Here is a 24,143-nt window from a genome sequence, read left to right as displayed (position 1 = left end):
GTTTTGGGGTTTTTTTTTAATCTCTCCTTAAACCCCACAGGTTGCTTTCATTGCTGCTCTAACACTTTGCAAAGTAATCTATGAAATGAGAGTAATTTCTGTGCTGTGGGTTGGGACTGCTGTAGTGGAGCTGACCTCTGACTGCTGATTTCATTCTTTGCCCCTTGGCACAAAAACACTTGAACCGAACTGTCTGCTGATTTGACAGGGTAGCACTGGATGTGTTTACATACTTGATTGACATTTTATGATGTTACAGCATTTCTCTTAAAGATTTTGAAATGTGTGGTACTTTTGAAAGGACGTATTAAGAAATTTAAGTAAATCTGTGGCAGTGGAGCTGCAATAGTTTAGTTGGTTTTTACATAGTTTGCTTTTAGTTCTGCTTGTCTTTCATCAGCCAGTTACTGGCTCCTTTGTATCTCAGGGTGTAGCAAAGAAGGGCAGGGGAGCAGGGAAATGACTCTGCAGATCTCCATCCCATCAATTAGCACAGCACTGGTTGGATGATGTTCTGTACTGGGCACGTGATCCCCCAGAATGGTACCTTGTTTTGCAGCATAGCAGAGCTGACTGATAAATAGGTGGCAGCAGCAGTTGTAAAAAGGACTTGGTTACACTGCTCATTCTTTGCATGCTGCGAGTGGGTCTTTCTGGTGTAATCTCTGAGAGACACATTTTCCTTGCTAACAAAGGGGTAGGGGCAGCAGGAAGAGGAGCCTGAAGGTGTCAGTGGTGATGTCTCCCATGAAGGAAGTATTCTTAAAAATGGGGGGGAAACATTCCACTTAAACTGAGTTTGCCAATAGACAGAGTGTTAAACTTGCGTAGTGTGTTCTTACAACAGGCGGTGCCGTGATGTAATGGAGAGAGAGCACTCCGGACTCTGAATCCCAAGGACGTGGGTTTGAGTCTCAGTGGGGACCATCCCCTGGCAGTTAAGCCTCCTTGCCATCCCATCCCGTCACATCTCAGATGCTCAGCAGGGTCAGCCCCGGTCAGTACCGGGTGCTGTGACAGTCCCAAGGACTTCCCTGTCACTGTCCAAGCTCGCTTGGCCGTGGCAGATGGACCTTAGGACTGAAACGGTGGGGTCAGTTCTGCGCACGCTGTGCCTCACCTAAAACATCCCCGGCGCAGGCTGGAAGGGCCCTGCCCAAATCTGCGTTCGTGAAGTCTGGCCATACAGACATACGTACATCTTCTTATCAAAGGTGTATCCAAGAAAATAGCCTGAAAAGCTGTTTCCCTATGCTGAGATTATTTTCTCTGTATCAAGTGATTCTCTACTCCTCCACTGAAATTAAACTACTCAATGCAAAGGTGTTTACAAGAACTGGGATTTGCTGTGGCTCACAATTTGGCAATGATTTCCTTATGTAGCAAGTGGACAAGGTTGAAAATCAAATTATTTCCTGTTGCCTTATCAAGTTGGATGATGTTGCCTTCCAAAAATTATAACCTTCTGACACCAAGAGCAGTGTCAATCTCTTTCCTGTTATCTTGCCAACTCCTGACATGGCAAATTTAATGAGTCAATATTAAAGGGCAAAAATTCAAACATGGCTTGCAGAGATGAAAACTTGTGGGTTCCATGCTCATTTTGAGACAATTCCAGCGTGTTAAAACAAGCCATTAAGGAGCAGCCATTCATGCTTTTACAGAGGTTTAATGCAACATAAGAGAAATATGTGAACTTTAAAAATATTTCCACACTCTAGCATAGTGTTTGGATAACAAATATAACACCATGTCTGAGAAGTGAACTATTCAGTGAACAGTATTTGCTTATTAGGAGCAAATTACTTGCTGTTATCTGTCCCTTAATTGACTTTGACATAGTTCATGCTGCCTTGCTCCCTGCAGAATAGAAATACTGTAAGAAGCATTTGTGAACAATTCAGCCATTTTCTGTTTGAAGAAGGAAATCAAAATTGCCTTTCACTTGCTTTAAGTGAAGGAGCACTCTCAAATAACATAATTTAAAACCAACTTTGGATATTTCATTCCCCAGTAAATGTCAGAGCCAATATGACTTGCCTATCCCAGATCTCATGACTCATGAGCAGCTTGTGAGCAGCTGCAGACTCTGCTTTTATGGTGTCACCTCTCCTTAAAGGAGTGCTGCACTTGCACAGCATCCGTCTTTGCACAACTTCACAAAGGTATTCAGAAACTGTAATTTTGATGAGATTTTGCTCATGCTAAAATGAGTGCATATAATTTAAGTTCAGTCTTTGCCTCTGTGATGCTGTATTTTTTCTTAAATCCAGTGTGAGCCCATTCTTATTTGTTACTCTTCCCTCTGTACCTCCCCACTGCAGCATCTCTTGAGATAAAAAATAACATGTTCTTTGCCCTCCCTCTTCTTTATTTTATCCAGTACTTCAGAAGTGTTTGATAACATCATTAGAGTATCTTGAGCAGTAGTAGTTTATATATAGATGTTTTCTGTGCTTCATCAATTCCGTTCTGCAGTCTTAGAAGGCAAAATAATTACGGAGTTAAGCAGCTTTGAGGAAGCTGCTTCAAGGACATTGACAAAACTGATCAAAATGGTTTGATGAAATTATTGTAGACCAGGAAATAGAAAATGGTCTTCATTCTGGTATTAATATGCAGCATAAAACTATGATCTGCCATAGTATGTCTCAATATACATGGTACTTGATTTTAAAAAAGAGGAGAAAATATAAATATTGTTTAAGATACTATGAAGTATGTTTCTATATGTGTGTGAATGCATATTTATTATGATTTAAGGCTTTTCAGATTTCTGGCCTAAAGGAACAATAATAAAAAATGAAATAGAAAATTAGTGTAGGCTATAAGACTAATTTAAGTGATTATATAGCTGAAGTTGATAAAAAATTAAAAATCATTAAATTACTTAAAAGGTCCCCAGAAATTTGACTTCTTGAAAATAATTCTTTCAACATTTCAGCTTTGATTTCTGGCACTTTCTGGAAAAGATGCTGAGACAAGATCTGCTCTTGAGAAATTCTTAACTTCCTGCAAGTACAACTTAACATACAAGCTGACGTTAAGAACCACCTTCTCAGATTTACATTAATGGATCTATCAGTTAAACAACTTTATTGGACAAGGTTAAAGGAGAGGTTAAAAAAAAGATCATAACCAGTATTTGTAAGAAGTGACTAATCATCTATTGATTGTAAATAATGTGTCTTATGCTAAAAAAAATTTGAAACATTTTATTAATTGCCATTTGCTTAATTGCTGCTCTTTTGTTCATTTGTAACCAAATTTCATAGAGAATAGGATTAGGAAAGCAATTTTATTAAATCAAGAGGTCTGCCTAAATATTGACACAGCTTGTCTGCCCTGTGGAGTACCAGGGGTTTATGTAAAGAAATGTTTCTATTTGTCTACTGCATAAAGCTTTAGTTGATGGCTTGCAGTTCCAGGATCTCAGCAACCAACACTACCAATATATGCATTTCAAGTCAGAGAAACTTTGGATTTACTACTCTTCCCATAAACATTCTGGTAATTATATGTTTATATTTTCAGGTTCATATCATAGGTAAGAAAATTCTTACAGGTAGCAGAAATTCTCACTGATCTAGGAGGAGCTATTATTTTCTTACACAGACTTAAAAAAAATTTGTCTGTTCATGCTTTCGCAGTAGTTCAAAAACTAGCAAATAGTAGTTCAAAAATATAATCTGAAATTTAGGCAAACTCTAATTCTGAGAAATCTATACAGGATAGATTTCATTTCTTTTGAATACCTTACTTTGAACATAGATTAAGAAAGGTTAAGGAGGTTGGTTGTACCTTGTGGATGAGTGGTGACTTGTTAGAAATGGTTGTCGTGATCTTTGTTTCATTTCCTTTCTTTAAATAGAATTCTGCTTATCTTACAGAACACTTAATGTGGATTTGGTGACTTTCTGCCTCTGCCATCTGCCTTGCTTTTGCATTTTTTAGTGAGATTCATATTATTATTTAGCCCAGTGCTGTGTTAAGTGGTACTTAGAGAAGGAAGTGGTGAGCACTCCTCAAGATCAGATTTTGCCATTAAGCTGAAATGTAGGAAGGGTTTGTTTGAAATGATCTTCAAGGCATGGATACTTGGGGGAAAAGGGATTTTTCTGTTCAAAGTGCATCATAACTTTTACTTCAGAATCATCTACGCGGCTTTTGAACTTACTTGCCATGGAAATCTCTGTTCTTTCTGATGCATACTCCACGTGACTGTTCTTTCCAAGTCTGATTGTTTCCCCTGGCACAGACTGGCTATTGCACAGGCAGCTTTTTGAGTTGCCTTGGAGTGCCCAGATGAGATTCAGACCAAGTGCCTTTTATTAGACCAAGTCTATGCAGGTTTGAGAAGGAATGCACTCATTAAACCTTCTGGTTATCTCTGGACCAGACTAACTGTATCTTTATCACATGAGGCCTCTGAATATAACAGGGAGAGGATTTTCCCTGAGGACTGCACTTTTCAAGAGGACATAGAAAAAAGCTGTTTAGCAGTAGTCTGAGCAGCTGTCTTGAGGTGGGTTGCAAGTAAGTATAGAAGATCAAAGCTCCTGCAGCCATGTATTTTGTTTAGCTCATTTAGAATGCCGTATCGTTTAAGTTCAAGTCTGAGCTGTTCTTCATGAGCATGCCTTTCTTAAGTAATGTAAGTTATGTAAAAGGTGCTTTTAGAGGCTGAAAAAATGCAGTTCCAACATTTGTACTGAAGTTACCTCACACCAATGCCATTGCTGAGTTTAGTACTTATCTTCCTTGGTGTTTTCAGTTAAGACTGTCACTATTTCACTGTATTTTGCTGCTTTGGAGTTTTAGCCTTCTGATATTTGTTTTAAGGCACTGCTATCAGCACGTTCAGAAAAGTGTGTGTGGAGCCTGCCGCCATAGATAGCAGTTGCTATCAGCACCAGAAGCTTCAGATCCCAAAGAGGGCACAAACTGAGGTACACCCTGAAAACTGAGTAGGCAATCCTTCCATGTCCTTCTGAAACGTGACCTCAAGGTGGTGATTTGCTTTCTGACAAGACAGGTTTCCGCTGAGCACAATTAGGAAAAAGAGAACCTTCAGTTTTCATAATTTTTTCAGTACTGGAAACATCCTCAACCTGTGCTCTTCCAGCATGCTGATATTTTGGTTTGCCAAAACAGAATTATATATTTAATTATTTTTCAAAACAATTAAGAAATATATTTAATGTTCAATTGGGCAAATAAAGTAACTACAATTATCATTGAGGTTTGAGAGTTTTACAGAGTTACCCTATTCAAAAATAAAAATGTCATGGTGTAAAAATTCATGGGTAGAGAGTGCATATTGTGATTTAGCATGCACATGCCTTGGCTGCACAGAGTAAGGAGACACCCTGGGATATCTGCTGGACACATCAGGCTCTTTGACCTCGAATTACGAATTTGAAGGCCCCTCCCCACTGTGTATTAGTGTCTCCCTATTTTATGATGATGCTGGAAGCGGACAAGGTGCTGAGAGCCTCTCTTTGCAGAGCAGCCTGGCAATCCTCCCTCCTCCAGGGACGTGGAGGGCTGGCTTGTGGTGCCTTTCCTGCCCCTGTGACCCTTCCTAGAGATTGCCAAATAGTCTGGCCTGTGGGAAGTCCCTGTCTGCTGATCCCAAATCCAATGAATCCAAGAGCTAAGCAAAGCAGGGGAGGTTGGGCTATATATAGTGTAGTAAATGGATCATCTCTGTGGGAGGCAGTGACGTGGGTTCTGATCCCTGACCCCGGAGTACTATTGTTTTCATCCGGTAATTTAACACGTCTATAGCCTTGTATTGGGATCCATGCTTTGCCTGAGACAGTGCCCAGTTCCCATCTTCAAGTGCCTGAGTAAATTTCCAGTGTTTCTGTGCCTCACATAATGTATTTTCCATCATGGCAGGTTGTAAATTTTCAGAATTGGTCAGTGTTGATTTTTGTAATTTTGTTTTTATTTCTTATTTGTTTACTCCCTCTCTGAGTCCATGGGGTTTTCTTTCACAGGTGTGCTGCTGGTTTTTCCCCCCTTTGGTTGTGTAAATGAATTGTAGCATGGGAAGGTTATATGCATTTGTTCACAAACCAGAGCAATAATGAAATGGGGATTTCTGTTACTGTCAGAGGTGTGTGGTGTTTTCATCACAAACATGTTAAGGATCACAGACAAACATTAAAAAGCAAAACAGCAGAAAAAGCAATAGTTTGGTAACTGGTTAAAACTGTCTGAGCAAAGCAGAGCCGAGGCTGAAGTTGAAATAAATGCTTTGTGCTTTCCTTGGTAAGGTATTTAAGTTTCAAACAGTAGAGGGGTGCACATTACTGGCATAGCCACCCATAGAGGGTGTTTCACTGATGCTCGTTAAAAGTGTGTTTATAAAAAAAATAAAAGCCTTGGTTGCTCAGAGCTTTGCTTGTACAAGGGTTATATTACCTAGTGTTAAATTATATTTTGTTTCATGGGAAGTTGCACATAGTGTTTACTTAGCATGCATTTCTGTAAAAACTTAGTTAATCTCCTACTAGTTGAGTTTTTCAGTATGTTATTAAAAATATCTATAGTGGTAATTACAGCCAGAGTATCTCCTACATTGCAGTTTATAGTCTTAGTTATAAGATTGTGACTAGAAGACAGTTGGGCAAACCTGACTAGGCCTGTAGTTTGTACAGTCCTTAATGTGGTTGCATGACAATTTAGTTATTTTTTTAATTGCTTGTAAGGAAGAGTTGTACTAAATATTTTGAAGGTATTTTATGGTTCTGTTGAGCTTTATCATGTTGAATAATTGCATGGGTTGGGTTTGATCTTTTCTGTGATTTGATGCTGTGTATTGTTGTCTTTCCCATGTTTCTGCAAGAAAAAATGTTGGAATATAGAATTTAGAGATAACAGAGGGGAGAGGTCAGGGAATTTACTCCTTAGCTTTGCCTTTTCTTCATGATTGAGCTTGCCATAGATAGCACAATAGATATCTCCTTAATTGGAGACACCCAACTAAGGCCTTTGTCCCTTTATTCACTAAAGGCAAAAAGTGAGGGAAAGGGTGATGTTGTTCTGAGGCTTCTGAGGAAAATAATCCTCCAGTTTTTCAAACAATAAATAATAATGTTTTTCTGACAGTTTACTGCCAGCATTACTGAAGAACAACACATGGCATTGAAAGAGACCAAACACAGATTCATCTTTCCTGCTCCTGTATATTGCCTTGAACTTCTCTGCAGAGAAAAAAGCAGCACTTAATTTTACAAGCTAATGCTGAAAGTGCTTTACAGCCTTCATTCAAACAGACCTCAGAAAATAATACGCAAATAGGCACAGATTAGGGTAGGGCCTCTCTAAGTTGGTTCCTTGTTTGTTATTTGTGTTAATGGGGTCTTGATGCTGTTAGTAATGAAAATAGATTAGATAATGCTCAACAGTGTGAGAACAATCTCTGGTGTGACCTTCTTACAGCCTGACCTGGACCAGCTGAAGGTGTTTCTGATTTGTCTTTTGAAAGCAAGGAGTAGTGGCTGCATGTAGTCTCCAACTCGTTATGTAAAGAATTTGGGCTTGGACAGACCCATAATGTTATGTTTAGTCTTCCTTATCCTGAATAATTGCAGCAGAACAGAGATAGTGGAGGTTCGCTGGTACATGGACTCTGTGCTCCTGAAAAGTGACGGGGAAAGTGTTCTGGTGCCTTTTTTGTACGTGTGTGTTTGTCCTTTCTTCCTTGACAAGGCAGAAGTGATTTGAGTTCAGCTGTGACCAGTAAGACTAAACTTCTGAGCAGTATGTTGGGGTACGTGTGTGTGTTAGTTTTTACTTTGGATTTTGTTTGATATTGTGGTTCAAATGGAGTTCTTACACTGAGGCTTATTTCTCTGTGGTTTGCAGAAACAAAGGAAATTACTTGCACGGAATTATAAAGCTAATGGCCAACTTGATAACAAATACATTTAGCATAGACACTGTTTCTTGATATCATTTAAGAATTTGCCAGTTAAGTGCTTGCTTCTAGTTTGCTTCATTTTATCAGCACTGTTTTCTCATGAGACCTGTGGGTGCTAGCAAGCTCTTTTTTGTTGTTTTTATTTGTGGCAGACAGCAAAGATATTCACGGCTCTTAATACGAGGTTTTAATGTTGAAAAGTACATAGTTGTACTATGTAATGTGTGTTGCAGTTCATGGATGTGATGGGAAATCCTTCATATCAAAGGACAGAGAGTGACTGGGGTGTTTGTAGCCAGTGCACAAGACCAGAGGGCAGGAGGATCTGCATTCTCTTCTTGGCTAAAGCAGTCAGACTACTGAGATTTTTAGAGTTAAGAACTTTTTGGCACCCCAAGTAAAAGGCAAACCATGTTCTGCCATGTTTTTTATCAAGTAATGCTGGATCCATTGATGATCCATAATGAGATGATCTCTCACAGTGTGGAGTATTGTGGATAAATGTATAAGCAGAGTTTTGTGTGTCAGCATTAGAGGAGGAAGGCTGAGAGACTGGTGTGAGTCTCTTTAAAATTTCAGATCCTTCAGTAAGTTACAAATAGGACATATTTCACAGTAAAGGTGTATCAATCTCATAAATGCTGTTGGTAGTTAAACCAGCTGAGAAAAGGCTATACTGAGATAATTTATTAATTTTCATGGTTATCAGTCTCTGAAATGTTATCAGCAGATTTATGAATTTGCACAGATCTCTCTCTTTACTGCTATGAGAGAACTCTTTAACCTTTAACTGCAGCTGTAGAGACTTTCTTGTTATATAGATTATAAAACACTTAAAGCAGGCTTATGGTAATTAAAACTTAGTGAAAATGGGGGATAGCTGAGATAATGTCAGCATGATTGTTCCAAAAAATGGTACATTATGTCAAGAAAACTGTAATTTTCTCCACCTTACTGGGGTAGCCATGAGAACAACTTTTTGCTGTAACTGGCTGCTTTCTGGATACTAAAAAAACCCAAAAGAGAGGTCAAACCTCTGCAACAGGCTCTAAGAATTGCCTGTGCTTATTTCCAGTGTCTTGTCCCTGGTTTGTGCCAAAAGCTGCTGTGTATAATAGTGATGTCACTTTGTGTTCTGTCAGTTGTGTCCTTCGCTGCTGTTTCACAGCAGAAAGCTGCGGGGGGTGGAGGTGAATTCCCTGCACCTTTCACAGGGAGAGTAACAAGATTGTTTTATTGGTGCGAGTTTCTCAGGAAGAGCTGAGTAGCCTGAAGAAGGAAGAGAAGCTGGAAGTGAAATACCCAGAGGGCTCACTTAGAGAAGCAAAGAATGAGAAGAATTTTTGGCCAAGCTTGTAGACACATTACTTTGAATTTCATGATTCCCATTTGTTTCTTGGATGTGTTGGTGCTGCAGAATAGGGGAGAAGTAATTGCTCTGATTATACCTAAGCTTGCAGTGGTGTAAGAAGCAATCTAGTTGAGATTCATGCAACTGCTTTTGTGGCACTCCTTTGGGGTGTTTTGTCTGCTTTCCTTGGCCTCCACTGCCTGTACATCTGTAGTAATGCACAGGCTTAGGTACTGGGTGTAAGCACTCAGGAGGTCTTTTTGGATGGAAATACTCCTCCAGTACTTTCTGAGAGAATTCTTTTCTAGACAAATGTCAGAGGAAGAGAGGAATGGGGTGCTGACACTGGAGAGTGGAGGGCAAAGGGCACAAGTCCCAGTGGTTCAGCAACAAAAGTCACACCAATCTGTCGGACACAGTTTGTGAAGGACCCTGGTTGGAACATGAAGTGTATTGCAGAGCACAGGCAGACACACTGTCAGTTTGTGGTGTGATGGACATGGAGAAAAGGTGGCAGAAAGTCCTAAATCTGAAGAAGAGGTGATTGTTAAAAGAACATGATAAGAAGGAGATAAGTGGATTTTAAAATATAAAATAAAATTAAAAAAAAAGAGGCAAAAGTCTCCTGCTAGTGCAGTACTTCAGCCTGCACAAGTTAATAACTGCACAACTTCCTTACTTGAACACCTGGGACTCCAAGAGCAGAAATATGGAGAGGGATGTTACACAACTGGAAGCAGCGTGGGAGTGAAGCACCACCCCATGACAGCAGTGTAGGGAGTGATCAGGGAGAAAAGGGAATTAGAGCCAAGGAAGCTGGAGAAAGAGGCAGATAAAACATGGAGGGGAGAAACAGAAACAGGCCCAGGACTAAGGATCCCTTCCAGTGAAGGGGCAGAAAGTCTAAAGGGGAAAATGGCATGGGGTTTTGGGGTGTTTTGGTTCTGTTGTGGTTTGGGGAGTTGGTGGTTGCTTTTGGATGTGTTTGGAGGCTTTTATGGTGGTTTATTGTTTTAATTTTTTTAGTTTAATGCTAAATTGAAAGTAGCCAAGCAGCTACGTATTCTGTGTAGTCAGTGCTTTTCAAGACAATTAGTGCTTTATTTTTAAGTGTTCAAACTGCAGGCACTGTGAGTTTACCATGAGCAGAAGTAAACAATTGATCAAGCCTCTGCCAGCCTCAAGCTTCCAACAGAGAGCAAATACCTAATGAGAATAAAAACATGAGAAGATAGTCTGTCAAGGGCCTTGAAACCTGAATAGACAGGATTGATTTGGTGATGCAAGTCAGACTGGGTTATAGCTGGGTCAGACATGTCAGCACCAGAATTCTGAAAGCAAAACCAAAGCAGGTAACTGTTATGTACACAGAAGGCCCATCTGGGATTGGGTTGTTTGCTTATATCTATATATATATATATATATATATATATATATACACGTGTGTGTGTGTATATATATATATGTACATGCAGATTATGCTTCTGTATTCCTAGGATTATACAAGCAAATGGCTGTTTGCTCTTCTGTTTATCACAGTGGAAATTCAGCTTTCTCCTGTGAGGTTAAAGCAGGGAATGCAGTGCTGCTTTGTGAGGAGATGATGTGTTTGAGGGCACTGTACTGTCTTCTGCAGTGCCTTCATTAGGCTGGTGTGGAGAAAAAACTTTTTTGTTTGTTTTTATCCATGTTTTATTTCAAGTACATGTTTTGCAGGATATTTGCAAACATGCAGCCTGTTGGCTAATAAATTTTACCACCAAATCACCATTGTTATGATGTCAGTGACACTGATTTTGAACAGTAGGTAAGGCCAATCTCCATAGAAGCAGATGGAGTAAGGACACGCCTGGGTGCAGAATGGGAAGTGCTTCACTTGTGTTTGCCAACAGGTAGTGTTGTGGATCCTCTCCTGCAGATGTGTCTGCCCCAGTCCTGCAGTCTGCAGCAAGTTCCATCCTTGTATTCCTGTAGGATGGAGTACAAGGAAGAAGGCGGATCACCATTTCATTGCAAAGGGGAAACACACCCAGACTGTAAAAATTGGACTGCTTATATATGCTTAGAAATAAAGTGCAAAGTTAGTTGTGTGAGGAAAACTTTCAGGAAGGCAAGAGGAAAATAATCCATTTTGTGGAATTTCATTGGAAGAGTTTCCTCCTCAACTTTCAGTTGAAACTGTATCTGATCGGAACAGCAGTGGTTAAGCAAATATTAATATTATTAGACTTGAATGCTGAACATTAAATATGAATATCATTATCAGCAGTTGGGTGACATTCATTCATATTCCTTTCCTATTGAGAAAGGGATTGACTTTTTGGAAAATGGATAATTTTGTACAGTAACATATAAAATATCAGTTACATTTCTCCCTGTCTTTAGCGTCTTGTAAATATTTTACTTTGCATGTGCTTCTGTGAAAAACAAGTGATACAGTAGTACAAAGATGCAGTAGTACAAAGTTTAAATACTGTGCTTAATTTTTATAGCCAGTAGGAATCAACTTGGTCAGCATTCATTCAAGTCCAAATGATCAGATGTTGTGGGCAATTGATAGCAAATGGAATGTCCATGTACGAGTTGGAATTACAGATGAAATGCCTGTAGGCACTGACTGGGAACATGTACCAGGTAAAAATTAATGCATCAGTTCCTTGTTGTTTCTGCCATTTTCTCAGTTTTTGTTTTGTTTAGGGTTTTTTCTTGTTGCTTTTTAAATTGGATAGTAATGCTTAAATAAAACATTTCTCTTGGCAATCAAGTGTTTGATGAGGGTTATCTTTTAAAGAGGACCTTCGTGTAACTTAAAAACACTTAAGTAGTTAACTGGGAGAAATATGATGATTTTTAGGCTGCTGCCACTGAGTTAATAAGTGGTACAGTTCTCTTTCAGATAGAACTTAGCAGGATTCCTAAGCAATAGGAGACTGTTGTGCTGTGGGAAGTTTTGGATTTAAATGGGGTTACTATCTAGATGTGGGTAACAAAACCTAATGCTATTTTGCACATCTTTCTACTAATCCCGAGTGTTGGATGTGTTGTGGTTTAAGAACTACACTTTTGCCTTGCCTGTAAACAAAACTACATTTTACTTTTTTCTTTCTAAATAACTGCATTGATTCTGTCTGCTTTTTAAATATTTGTCACTGCATGAACACGTGGCACTTAGTTGCAGTGTACTTGTGGAGAGGCAGAAAAAAATGTCCACAGTGTCTATAATATTCACCATTTTTAGACAAATTAAGATTGTAACTGTTGGATTATTCCCCATTTGGTAGTAACACACAGTGAAGGCTCCAGAAGTGTGTTATGAAGGTCCTCTAATTAGATGTTGCTTGTGTCTGTGGCCACATAGCAAAATGTATCTGCAGTGTGATAACCTTATGGCCAATTGATGCAGAGCACAAAATCTGCAATTGAAAAGCCTTTTTTTGTTCACCAGTGCTTCATATAAGAATGCATAAAAACTATTACACCCTCGACATCTGCTCTTAGTAAATTTTTCTGCGGGTGTATTTAGTACCCAGGAAACCTCCTGTTCATGTGCAGTTCTGCTCAGGTTTGCAGGCTTGCCAGCTGGCCATAAGTACCAGGACTGTCTGGGCACGCTGCCCCAATGGAGATGTGGCTCGTCGATACGGCGTCACTGACAAGAATCCTGCAGGAGACTACTGGAAGAAGATTCCTGGAAATGTCTCACGTTTAACAGGCAAGTTGGTTCTGTGTGACAGTCCATCCAAAAGGTTGTGATGCTGCTTTGGCTTCGCTCTGATGGTGCTCAGGCTGACCCAGGTGCAAGGTAGAGCTGTGCACTCCGTGAGAGTTTCACCAAGGGTACTTTTATTGCATTAGTAAAAAACCTTCTCTGGGTATAATTAGAAAACAGATACAGATATTATTTATTTAATGTTTCAAATTGGAACCTGCTACCTTAATTAAAAGATGGATAATTTATGCTTTGCAGTGACCCCTCTAGATGAACTGTGGGCGATCAGTCCTTCGGGATCTCTGCTCCAGCGCCTCACTAAGACCTTTAGCCATTCCCATAGTTTGCAGAAAAATAATGACACTTCTGTTCTGCTTCACCCTGATGATTTTGAAGATGAATGGGAAGTGATATGAAGTCTCTCAAGCTTGTGAAGCAGTGGAAAAAACAGGAGGACAGAATTTCTGTGATGTATGTACAGAGTATTGGATCTAAAAGCCACTCATATTGGACCTGTGATATTAGCACTTTTCTATTGAAAAACTGACCTGTTAAATAGCCCCCAAGCTGTGAGTTCTGATGTTTGTTATATTATCTTTTGGGAGACTTTAGGTGTGGCATACTGCAGTTGTTATACTGTGCTACTGTAGAAGCTCCTTTGGAAATATAACCCTTAAGTTAATCTTACTAGCAATGGAAGTGACTACTTCACAACAGCATGCACACTAATGTACTCAGTTTGAGAAGGAATTCTGTTGCATTAAATATTTCTCTACAGCAGAAACATGAAGCATTTCTCAATTTCTTCTTGTACTTGGAACTCCAAACTGATGGGATTGCTCTCTGACTCTTGTACATATATTTAGAATTATTTTTCCTTGCAGCATGGAAGAAAATATGGTGAAGTATTTCTTAATAAGATCTGAGAACATCATGATTACACAGTATTGGTATTGAAATTAACTTAGTTTGATCCATTTTCATATAAGTATTTGCAAGGCTATACTAACCTTCCATTTCAAGAAATTTCGTTTATAATTTGGCTTCATTCACAAGGGAGAAGTTTGGATTACACCTAAAACCAGGGGGACTTTTGCTCATTTGCATAGCCATCAGGAAGCTGACAGATTTTTGGGGGTAAGTCCCAGTTTGGAATAAGAAGAGGTTGTTTGTTGGGTTTGTAGTACAAAACAGGAATGTAAGTGCAGCTTTTGTAATTCCTGTTGTGCTGTATTTGTGCCTCCAGCCAGTGCTTTAACATTTGGACTCATATTGTTTTGAGTACCAAACTTAGATTATTAAGAGAAAAAATGGTAATACTTAGAATTACCTATATATCCCATTAAAAATTGTGATATTGTGAGAAAATACTTAACAATATTCTGATTTTTAGCTATGTTAGCTAAATTTTGAAGTGTCTTATACTTAACAGATGTTGCAGCAGGAGTATGTGATGAACTGGGAAGTAACTTAAGTTAAAAATTGCAGTTTATTTTTCTTTATACTAAATCTTCTTTGACAGATACCTCATCTTTTTTTAAGCAATAGAACTATAGATGAGAGAACCTGAGTTCAGTATGTAGGCGGAGGAGTTACTTTGTGTTTGTTCTAAGCTTATAAATCATCAGAATGTTTTAAGCAGCTGCTAACCAATACTGTAAAAGAGCCAGCTTCAGAAAAGGCCAAGAGTTGCAAAGTGGGGATGCTTCTGTTTTGAGAACTTAATACCTATGAGAAAGGACATGTTTTCTTTTTAACCTCTGTTCTCTTTCAGAATAGTTCATGCGTGTACTGCACTAAACTTGGAACAAACATGGTGCAAGGTGAGAATGTGAATCATGGAGAGGGAACCAAGTTATGGTGTGACTTTTAGTAGCACTTGTGATATTGGCTGTCAGTTCTCAGTCTGATCTCAGTCTTAGAGGGAGGACAGATTTGTTTCCCTTTAACAGATGATGTAACATTTTACATTTTACAGACGAAGCAAACACTTCTTTAGTATCTCATCTGTATACAGAGAGTACCCCAGAGGGCTTTTTCAGCCTGTGTGACAGTGGATGGTAATGGAATCAGCTTGTGAAGTAACCCAGTATGTTTTATGCAAGCATAGCTTGGAGTCTTGAGGACCCTAAAGAAGCTGAAATTCAGCTTAAATGTATCTTGTGGCAGCTCCTGAGTCCATCACTTTGGAGAAAGGAGATGAGTACTTCTCTGTGCCCTGCCAAGCACCAGATGCTCAAGTACAGTGGCATTATTTAATAGTGACACTTTTGTATTACATTTTTCAAAGTCATCTTAGTAATTGTTTGAGCTTGCTAGTTGTTTATTTACTGTATAATATTGTTCCTTGCTATGGTTGTTAATATTCAATTGGTGTCAAGAGCTCTTATCAGACTACTTTTTAGGGTAGTTTTAATAAAACTAGGATGGGTTTTTTTACATTTATTTCTGTACTTAGGTTTTTGGTTCCATTTGTGCTTTGAGACAAGTGCAATAAACTAGATTTTTAAGAAATAAATTACTGTGGTAAGACTCATCTGTTGTACTATTCACAGGAGAGTTCTCTGTGTCTGGAAATTGTCTTGTGAAAGACAGCCAGGCTTATGAAATCCCGCCCCTAATGTTACCCCAGACAATGTGGTAATGACAATGTAAGGACCTGGATATTGTAAAGTTTATTTCATATATTTTTTTAAATTATGACAAGTGTTTCAAACCAGTGAAATGGTTGTCTTTCAAGCAAAGACAATTAAGCACTTCTCGTATTTGAATATTAAGCTTGTTGCCTCTGTATTAATATGGTTTTGCTGTTACAGAAGTAAAAAAAAATCCTTACGTTCTGATAAAAATTGCATGTTAAATATGCATGTGGTGTTCTAGCTAGAAAATGTTCAAGCAGAAAATGGGTGATAGTACCACGTGCTGTAACTGCACCCTTCCTTGAATTTTAAATTATCTGAGGACTTCCTGTGTTTCTGGCCTTTAACTGGACCTCCAGCTGGGGCACCTTGGCTTCCCTTCTCAGAGGAGAAAACTGTTTCCTGACAGAGTCAGGACCTGGGTAACTTCACACAAGAAAACATAGCAATGATTAATGAGGCTTCTGACTCTTAAACACACTTCCAGCCCCAGGAATCCTGTTCAGATTCAAATGGCAATGTCCTTGCTAATTATCATAGCTTTTATCTTGACAAACTGGTTCAGCTGCTTCTCTGACCCCTGCAGGGAAATGGTAGTCTCCTTACAGCACTGGCTATTATTCAGGAGTAATCTTTATGTCACAGCTTAAGGAAGATGACTGTGATGAGTTTTTGTGAAACAGCCATCTTAGATATATGAGAAACTCTTGGTTTTCTTTGTCTCTCAGCAGTAAAAATAAATAGGATCATGTTAAATGGTGCAAAGACAATCTTTAACAAGTGTCAAAGAAAATGCATTAATTTTTAAAGTAAGATAGTAGAACTGTTGTTATGAAACACTGCTACTACTGAGAAAATTATAATGAACACTTGGGTCATTGTCTAAATATAGCTTTAATTTACAGGTGCAAAGATTCACATTTCTTTGGCCTTTGTACGTGTTCAAAGAGTGTCTGATGCAATGGATAAGAATCCCCCCTTCTTCCACACACACTTTGAACATCAGAAGGTCTGAACCCCATAACTACCCTACATTACTTTCCCATAGATGAGTCCTGTCAAGTATGTTGAAGGCACTTGTGGGTCATTTTAGACTAGTGTGGCATTGTGGCTTATATTTTTGCTTTTCTCTTCAAACTCTTTAATGAGTGGGCTGTTGATAGTTGTTTCTGCTGGAGTTCTGGATCGATTTAAAGAAAGAACCTTGAGATGACTTTTCAGTAAATTCTATTGTGAGTGTAAAGGCTTGAAATTCAAGTGCTTTTAGGCCTTTCCTGACAAGTTAGCAATTAGTAACACATAAATAGCATATGGAGATATCCTCATGACCTTGGTGTAAATTCTCTGGTCTTCAGTTTTCACCTTAACCAGCCCTGTCCACAATCCATCCCTACTGTCAGAAGTAGATAAGATCTGGATTGAGGATTGCTAGCTGTAAAATATGAGGTGCAAGCTTTATTCCTCTTGCAGCCTTCCTGAAAGTGAAACCTGCAGGTTGGAAATAGTAGGGTGGCAAGTAGCCAGCAAAGAAAGCTGATATATGTCTTGCCAAACAACGTAGATCACCCTGATTGCTTGATCATGAGTTATTTGTATATAAAAATAAACACTCTCACATCAGCAGGACTGAAGAGAACTTGTAATATAGAGGACTAGGTTTTAATTACTGGAAAGTGAAAGTTGAGTTGCAGTCATTATCCTTTGTGAATTACTACAACCAGAGCTCCAGTGATAAAGATTAAAAAATCTGGATGAATGCAATTATGTCCTTAGTCTGCTAAATAGCAATATCTAGGTTTGTCAGTGATGGATTTCTCATCACTTGAAATCATGATAGGAATCGAGGTTTGGGTTCAGTGCACGAAATCTTTTAGAATATACTGTGGCTTGTATTGTACTATGAACTGGGTGAAATTACCATGATGATTCCTTTGGTTTTTAAATCTGCCTGACTTGAAATCTGTTTAAATATATCTGTCAAAGTTGTTAGGTTAGCCATAAAGTTAAAATCCTGCTTGATGCTAGTGGGTTAAAAAAGAATAGAAAAAGTAAAGATCTGTTGAGAATCTTTGTTTTTACGGATGGTGGACTTTTTATTTATGTATATATATGTACATATATAAAAGCTTTGATTTCTCTCTATAAAACCTAATACAATGATTATAAAATATCAAAAATTACTAAATCCTCCAAACTGAAAAACTTTCCATCTTGGCTCTGAGAAATTTCTTTAAAATATAGTGATTTTTATAGTCTGTGATTCCCTGATAGAGGCACTGAATAGTGCAAACTGAATAGCACTGAGTGGAGCTGCAGTTATGAATTAGTCTTTCAAACTTTATTCACTATTTCTGATACAGAAGAAACTGGTCACTTATTTTTCCATTTTAATATACTTTTCTCATAACCTCAGCTGAGATACACTTAGAGCAGATAAAGGAAGGAGACTTCAATTTACAACACTTGTGTTTTGAATCTCATATCCAGGGAAAATATACCAAAGGATGTGTACAGAATTGAATTATCATCCTGTACTTATTGGTTTGAGTTTGCACAAGTTGACTGTGTGCTTTATGTGTGTTCAGTGGACCTGCTGTCTAATCAGCGTGGTGAGCCTTGGCTGGGAGCCCTCTGTGTTCAGGTGTGTGCAGAGGGATCTTGTATACGGAATGGAGAAGTGGCACAGGTGTTCTGTCTTTTATAGCATGAAGTGAGAATGCTCAAGAGATGACTCCTTGCTGAGGCTGCTGTATTTTGCCTTACTGTGGGCTGGATGAATTCGGCTAAGCTCTGCTGGGTCAGGGGAAAGATTAAGCTAACTAGATCTCTCCCAGAAAAAAATAACAAAAAATAGGAGGGAAACCCCCAGCAGACTGCCTGGCACGTGTGCCTGGCTGCAGAGCAGGGGCATGTAGAGAGGAGAATGAATTTGCTTGAGCTGCATGGGAAAAACTGCAACTGCCAGCAAGAAACCCCACAATCCCCGGTTGTTCTGGGGAACAGAGCAGCCAGCTGATCATGGGAAGTGCAGAGTAAGTAGGGTAATTGCTAGAATGAGTGAGATTTTACTTGCTCAGCTCCCACGCTTGTCTTGCTAAATCCGTTCTGTACCTCAACAGATGGGCCATAGGCTGTTCCCTCCGTGAGCCGCACCAAGCATTCCAAATTGGGAATAAAAGCACATGAAGTGGTGGATCTGCACTTTGTTCCATGGTGCTGTGGTGAAAGTCAGTCCTTTTAAGTTAAGGAGAACATGGAAAATGATCAGTGTAACACTTTGAAGGAACATGTTTAGCACTGTTGATTCATTTTGTAATTGCTGTAATAATAATGCTGACCTTGTTGAATATTAACATCAATGCCATAGGTACTTGTGTAGGAGATCTTCTGTTGGGCTTCAGGTCTAATTAGCTGGTTACTTAAAGTACTGTCAACATGGGGTCTGTTTAAAACAACAAAAAAATCTGAAATACGTTTGCCTGTACTAGGAATAGATACTTTGGGGAGCTGAATCTTGTTGCTTTTAAGGCCTGCTAACTGCTTTTTCATACTGTTCTTTGCTTAGGGGGGAGATCTTTCTCCTGTCCTTCCATTTCCATGCACAATTACATGATTACATGGTGCCCATATGGAACATTCCTGGGCAGAAAACAGTGTGTAGTGCAGTTCTGAGTGTTTTGCATGGCACCTGCTTTCCTTCCTCCCCATCTCGCCACTTCTAATTGCTGTAGGACAGGAGTTGAGCCCCAGGGAGGTAGTGAAGCAGCTCTTTCTAGTTTAATTTTGGTTTAAATAAAATACCAAAGCTTAATCCAGCAAGTTTCTGTGGTAGCTGAAAACCTTGTGCATAGTCCTTTGCAGCATGTTTTTCACCATTGCTGGCTGCTTGCAATATAGTAACTTCTTAAACACTATTTTAATAGAAGACTTTCAAGACGGAAGGTGACAGATGGTTGGTTGGTTTTTTTCTTTTTTTAATGGGTGAGATGAGTTTTCAAAACACACTGAGCAAGGTGAGCTCAGCTTTCACTTAAAAGGCCATGCTTCATTCAATCCCTGAGTTTCACAATCACACAGCCAGTGATTTCTCAAAGCCAGTTTTGGAAGCAGGTTGGCATCTATCTTGCTGTCAGCTTCAGAGACCTAAAGAATAATACTGTCTCTGCAGAACTGCACTGCCAGGAGCCCAGACTCCAGTGTCTCCCTTAGCATGTTTGTTCTGGGCAGCATGGACAGGCTCGTCGCCTACACAGGATTCCCTGCCTGGCGAGTTTTGCCAGCTGCTGTGGTGAATAATGGGAATCTTCTGCAGATCTTGGCAAATGTGTGGTTTCTCATGTCTGTCTCTAAGGATTCTTGCTTTAGGGTTCCCTGCTGCAGTTCCTGAAGTCAGCCAACGTGGAATGTCAGCATAACAGAGACATAAATCTCATCCTTTGAGCAGTTATTACAAATGAAACTTTGTTTATGCTCTCTTTGTAATGAATTTCACCAAATCTCATGCAGTTTTTCATTTAAAAAGTTAAAGAAGTTATGATTGAAGGGAGAAACACAGCCCTTACTCTATCTACCATCTACAATTTTTTTAGGACATGAATGAGTGACAGTGACTTTCATTTTGAAATGGGTAGTTTTGAAACCCAGTGTCTGATGGACCCAACAATTAGACTTCTCACCCAGATGATTTGCATATTACTATCCTATTTGCATTCTGCATTCAAGATTCCCAGGTTTCGTTATTGACCTCTGTTAGTTTCACAGGTACCAACTTTTACAGAGTAAGTAGATGGAAAATAGTGATTCCCCAGATTCTTCAGTGGGTTGTCCTGGGTCACCACGGAAACTTCCTTACAGATTTTCCTGCATTTTTTCCATCAAGCTTTTAAGAAGAAGCACTGCAAAAGTTGTACACTTCTGTAAACAAATGTGGCCCACTTGTCAGTGCTTGATGGAGCATCTTTGAGAGTCACTGCTCCAGAAACACTGCTGCAGTGGGAATATGTACAGAGCTGTTAAAAAAAATCTGACAATTACTGAAAATGAGTTTACTTTTCTTTATTAACACTGGTATAATTGATCTCTTAGCTTATATTTACCTGTTTTCCCAATAGCAGATTTACAATATCTGAATTCAGTTGTCATGTCACTCAGGAAATACTGTTCACAGTTATAACTGTACCATGGTGACTAGAGAAAAAAAATAAAATATTTTAACGATTTTGAAAAATTATTTTGTGCAAACGCAGCCAGACAAGTGGAACACTTGTCTTTCATATTCACTCATATATATCCATGGCACAGCTTTCACTACTATGGATCCTGGATATGGCTGCAGGAGTATTATTAGCAGGATCTAACACTTTGCCATATGACATCTCTGAAGGCAACTCCGCTTCTCTTCAGCCAAGTATGGGATGTTTTTGGAAGCCATCCCAAGCAAGTGATTTTGCAAAATAAATACTACTTCTTTCTATGATGTGATAGGTACCAAATGTCTTTCTTCTTTGGCAATGACTCATAAAATTTTAACATGGAGGATACTTAGGGAAGGAACCATCTTGTTTTTCCCTCTCTCTATCCCAGTGTTTCTGCTGTAGTTCACATCAGTAAGGTGTATCTTTGGCAGCCATTCCATGCCACTGGTTGGGAAACAGGAGCATATCTTTTCAAAAGATAGCCCAAGTTACAGAGGCCCTGTGTAGTCAGTGTTGTGTAATATTTGCAGGTTTGGTCCTGGTTTGGGGTGAAGCTCTTCTGCATAGCACAGTGCTAACCTAGCTTTGTTTTGCTCTGATATTCATGTGTTCACATCTAGGTTACTAAAAACAGCTGAAGGCACCTAAATTTCAGAAAAGACATTCTGAGAAAACCAGTATGAGCAGAGGTAATGCTCTCCCTTGGAGAGGAGTATGAAAGTGGAAGAGCCTTTAAAGAACACCTGCCTCAATCCATGGTTTCTCGGGAGAGTAGAGGTAAGATGATGGTTTCAGGGCATGCTGAAGAGAATAATTCTGATCTATAGGAGAAGAATGAAGAAAGAAGAATCAAGCCTAATGGCAGGAAACATTTCCTTATAATAAGACTTATTAGGTTGTGCTGTTGTCGGGAAATGGTGGCAGTTCCATTCCATAATGCATTTAAGATTGGAGGAAGGGAACAATCCCTGTAATGATAAAGGGATGATAACATCTATTTATCAGAGGCATTTAATGTTGTGTTGCTTTCCTTGATTCTTTTATGTAGGTGGTATCACCTTGTTTTCACTTCTTTAAGTATTCTTAATGTCCTTTTGTGGATCTGAAAGGCATTAGCAGAAAGTCAGGAATTTTGAAGGTGAAGAACATGTGCATCTTTCTTTCATGTTATTTTCACTGACTGACAGAATATTCTGAGTTGGAAGGAACCCACAGGGGTCATCAAGTCCATCTCTTAAGTGAACAGCCTGTGTAGTCACTTGGTGCTGTGAACACTCAGTATTTCTGCACACGAGTCCTCCAGCAATTCTCTTATCCTTGAGAACGTTCAGGGCTTGTTGATATCCTGTGTGAAAACAACACAGTTTTATTGTTGAGGAGGCATGAAAGCGACACAATCAGCTGGCTAATAACACATGTAACATCACCTGTAATAGCTGTAACATAAAGGGGTTGGTTTGTTTGTTTTTATTTTTAGAATCAGTATGTCAAGAACATAAATAAGAGAAATTAATTTGACCACTGATGATTTGGCATTACAGAAATACGGAAGATTTGTAAAGGGCAAGTGGTTAACCTTGTGTGGTAAATCCATTTTTGTCAAGCTCTGAGTGCTCATTTCAATAGTCTTTCCCCACAGGGGTGATCCCTCCACAAGTGGATGCTCACATAGAGTGTCAGTGTTGGATTTCAAAAAGCCTGAGCCGTATGATGTAACCCTTTTTCTACCAAACCAGCCATCTCATGTGTTTCTCCCTGTTTTCTTGTGGTAGCAGCATTTTCCAAATTGGCAGTAGATTTGTCTTTACATAGAAGGAGAGGAGGCAAACTAGAAACAGGAGTTGAAGGTTTGCTGCTAACAGACTGACTGGTTGGACCGTTCCCAAAGGCTGTTCAGGAAGGGAAAAACCTGAGTGGTGAGCAGGGAGGGGTGACCCTTGTGAATCAGAAGTTCAGCAGAGCATCAAGCTTGGAGCTACAGTGAAGATGTGGGTTTGGAAGCAGCATGATGGTCAGGGCACGTACATCCTACATTAATAGAAAAATGAGCAACAAACCAATAAAGAATTATGGTTTCCCATAATTTCACACAAAATTATGTTGCAGAGGCTGGGGAACAGGAAGGCAGGCAGAAATGCCATGAGCATTGTGTTAGTTTCATGTTTTGATACTTCAAAGAATACAGGTTCTCTGTAGGCTCGGAGCTCAGGATTTGCTGTCACAGAGCATGCAGCCCTTTTGCCAGCTGAGATTAAGAGTCATGGGCTCAGTAGCCAAACTGTGTTTTTTCTTCACAGACACCGGCCAGAGGGGTAGGACATGTCTTTCTGCCACACTGTATTTAATGCCTTGTGGTCAACATGGCATTATAACAGCATATTTGGTATGTGTCCCATCAGAAAGGGTGTCCCCTATGGAGTCAGCTGGATCAGTGTCAGGTTTGGATCTGAGTGAAGCTTCAGTGTAGCCTAATTCATGAATAGGGCCTGGTAAGGTCACAGCCCAAAGCAGGGATTTGGTTGCATAAATTTCTATGCTTTTGTTTCAACAGGGAGTCTACACAAGATTTGTTTGGTATCTGAGCAACCAGTTTCTAAAGCATCAAATCCCAAGTAGGAGGCAGGAAAGACTTCTTTTGATTCTGAAACAAAAGACTTCCGAAGACCCTCCCAGCTCTGAGTCCTTAGTTGGGTACAGTACAGTGCCACTTCCCATGCACGAACTGCAAATGCTGAAAAGGTGAATAGATGCAGATCCAGACTAACAGCTGGGACTTGTTACCTCCCAGAGTGAGTGCACAGTGCTGCCAAGCACCCTCTGAAAGGCACAGAATTTGCTAAGCAGAGCTTTTCTCTCTGACTTGGAGGTGGGCAGAGACTGTCAGTTCTTCCCTCTTCTGCTTGGCTCTAGTTTGGAAAATTACTGCTTCACCATCGGGGTAGCAAAGCAACTCGCTTGCCCTTTATTCTTCTCCCATCATTCAGCTAAAGTGGAAAGAGGATGGGGACGCCTCAGAGTCCTGCTGTTTGAGCAGACCATTGTGGTTCTCTTTCTAGCTCCAGGGGGCTTAGCTGCACAGTAGAGAGAAACACCTGCCTGATACCAGCAAAAATGCTGATTGCAAGTGCAGCATGGACTATTGCAGGGCAATGTCTGCTGCTAGCTGGCTTGTGTTGTGAGTGTCTGTGAAAACTGAGAAGTTAAAGGCCACTGCTGTGGCCACTGCAGGGCAATACTGAGCCAGAGAACTCTGGTGATAAGAATATTTGCTGATGTTACTGATAAGAACATTTGCTGATGTTACTGATAAGAATAT

The 24,143-nt window shown here is 39.6% G+C and overlaps 1 protein-coding gene across 5 annotated transcripts in view; it reads left to right on the top strand.

The window, feature by feature from the left end:
• TECPR2 (tectonin beta-propeller repeat containing 2) overlaps positions 1–24,143 on the top strand; it is a 106,509-nt gene that overhangs the window by 28,752 nt on the left and 53,614 nt on the right. For 2 of the 5 annotated variants that reach the window (XM_071557480.1, XM_071557482.1), the window contains exons 19-21: positions 11,777–11,918; positions 12,847–12,996; positions 13,252–15,505. The exons of 1 other annotated variant lie outside the window; for it this stretch is intronic. In XM_071557480.1, coding sequence (XP_071413581.1) covers positions 11,777–11,918; positions 12,847–12,996; positions 13,252–13,409 — 450 coding nt within the window. In that variant the 3' untranslated portion in view covers positions 13,410–15,505. Of the gene's footprint in view, positions 1–11,776; positions 11,919–12,846; positions 12,997–13,251; positions 15,506–24,143 lie in introns of those variants that run through there. 2 more of the 5 variants (XR_011697986.1, XM_071557483.1) reach the window with 2 other exon arrangements.

Source organism: Pithys albifrons, chromosome 6, assembly GCF_047495875.1.
Source record: "Pithys albifrons albifrons isolate INPA30051 chromosome 6, PitAlb_v1, whole genome shotgun sequence".
Taxonomy (NCBI): domain Eukaryota; kingdom Metazoa; phylum Chordata; class Aves; order Passeriformes; family Thamnophilidae; genus Pithys; species Pithys albifrons.
Note: the sequence above shows the minus strand (reverse complement) of the source record. Positions and strands in the feature narration are given on the sequence as shown.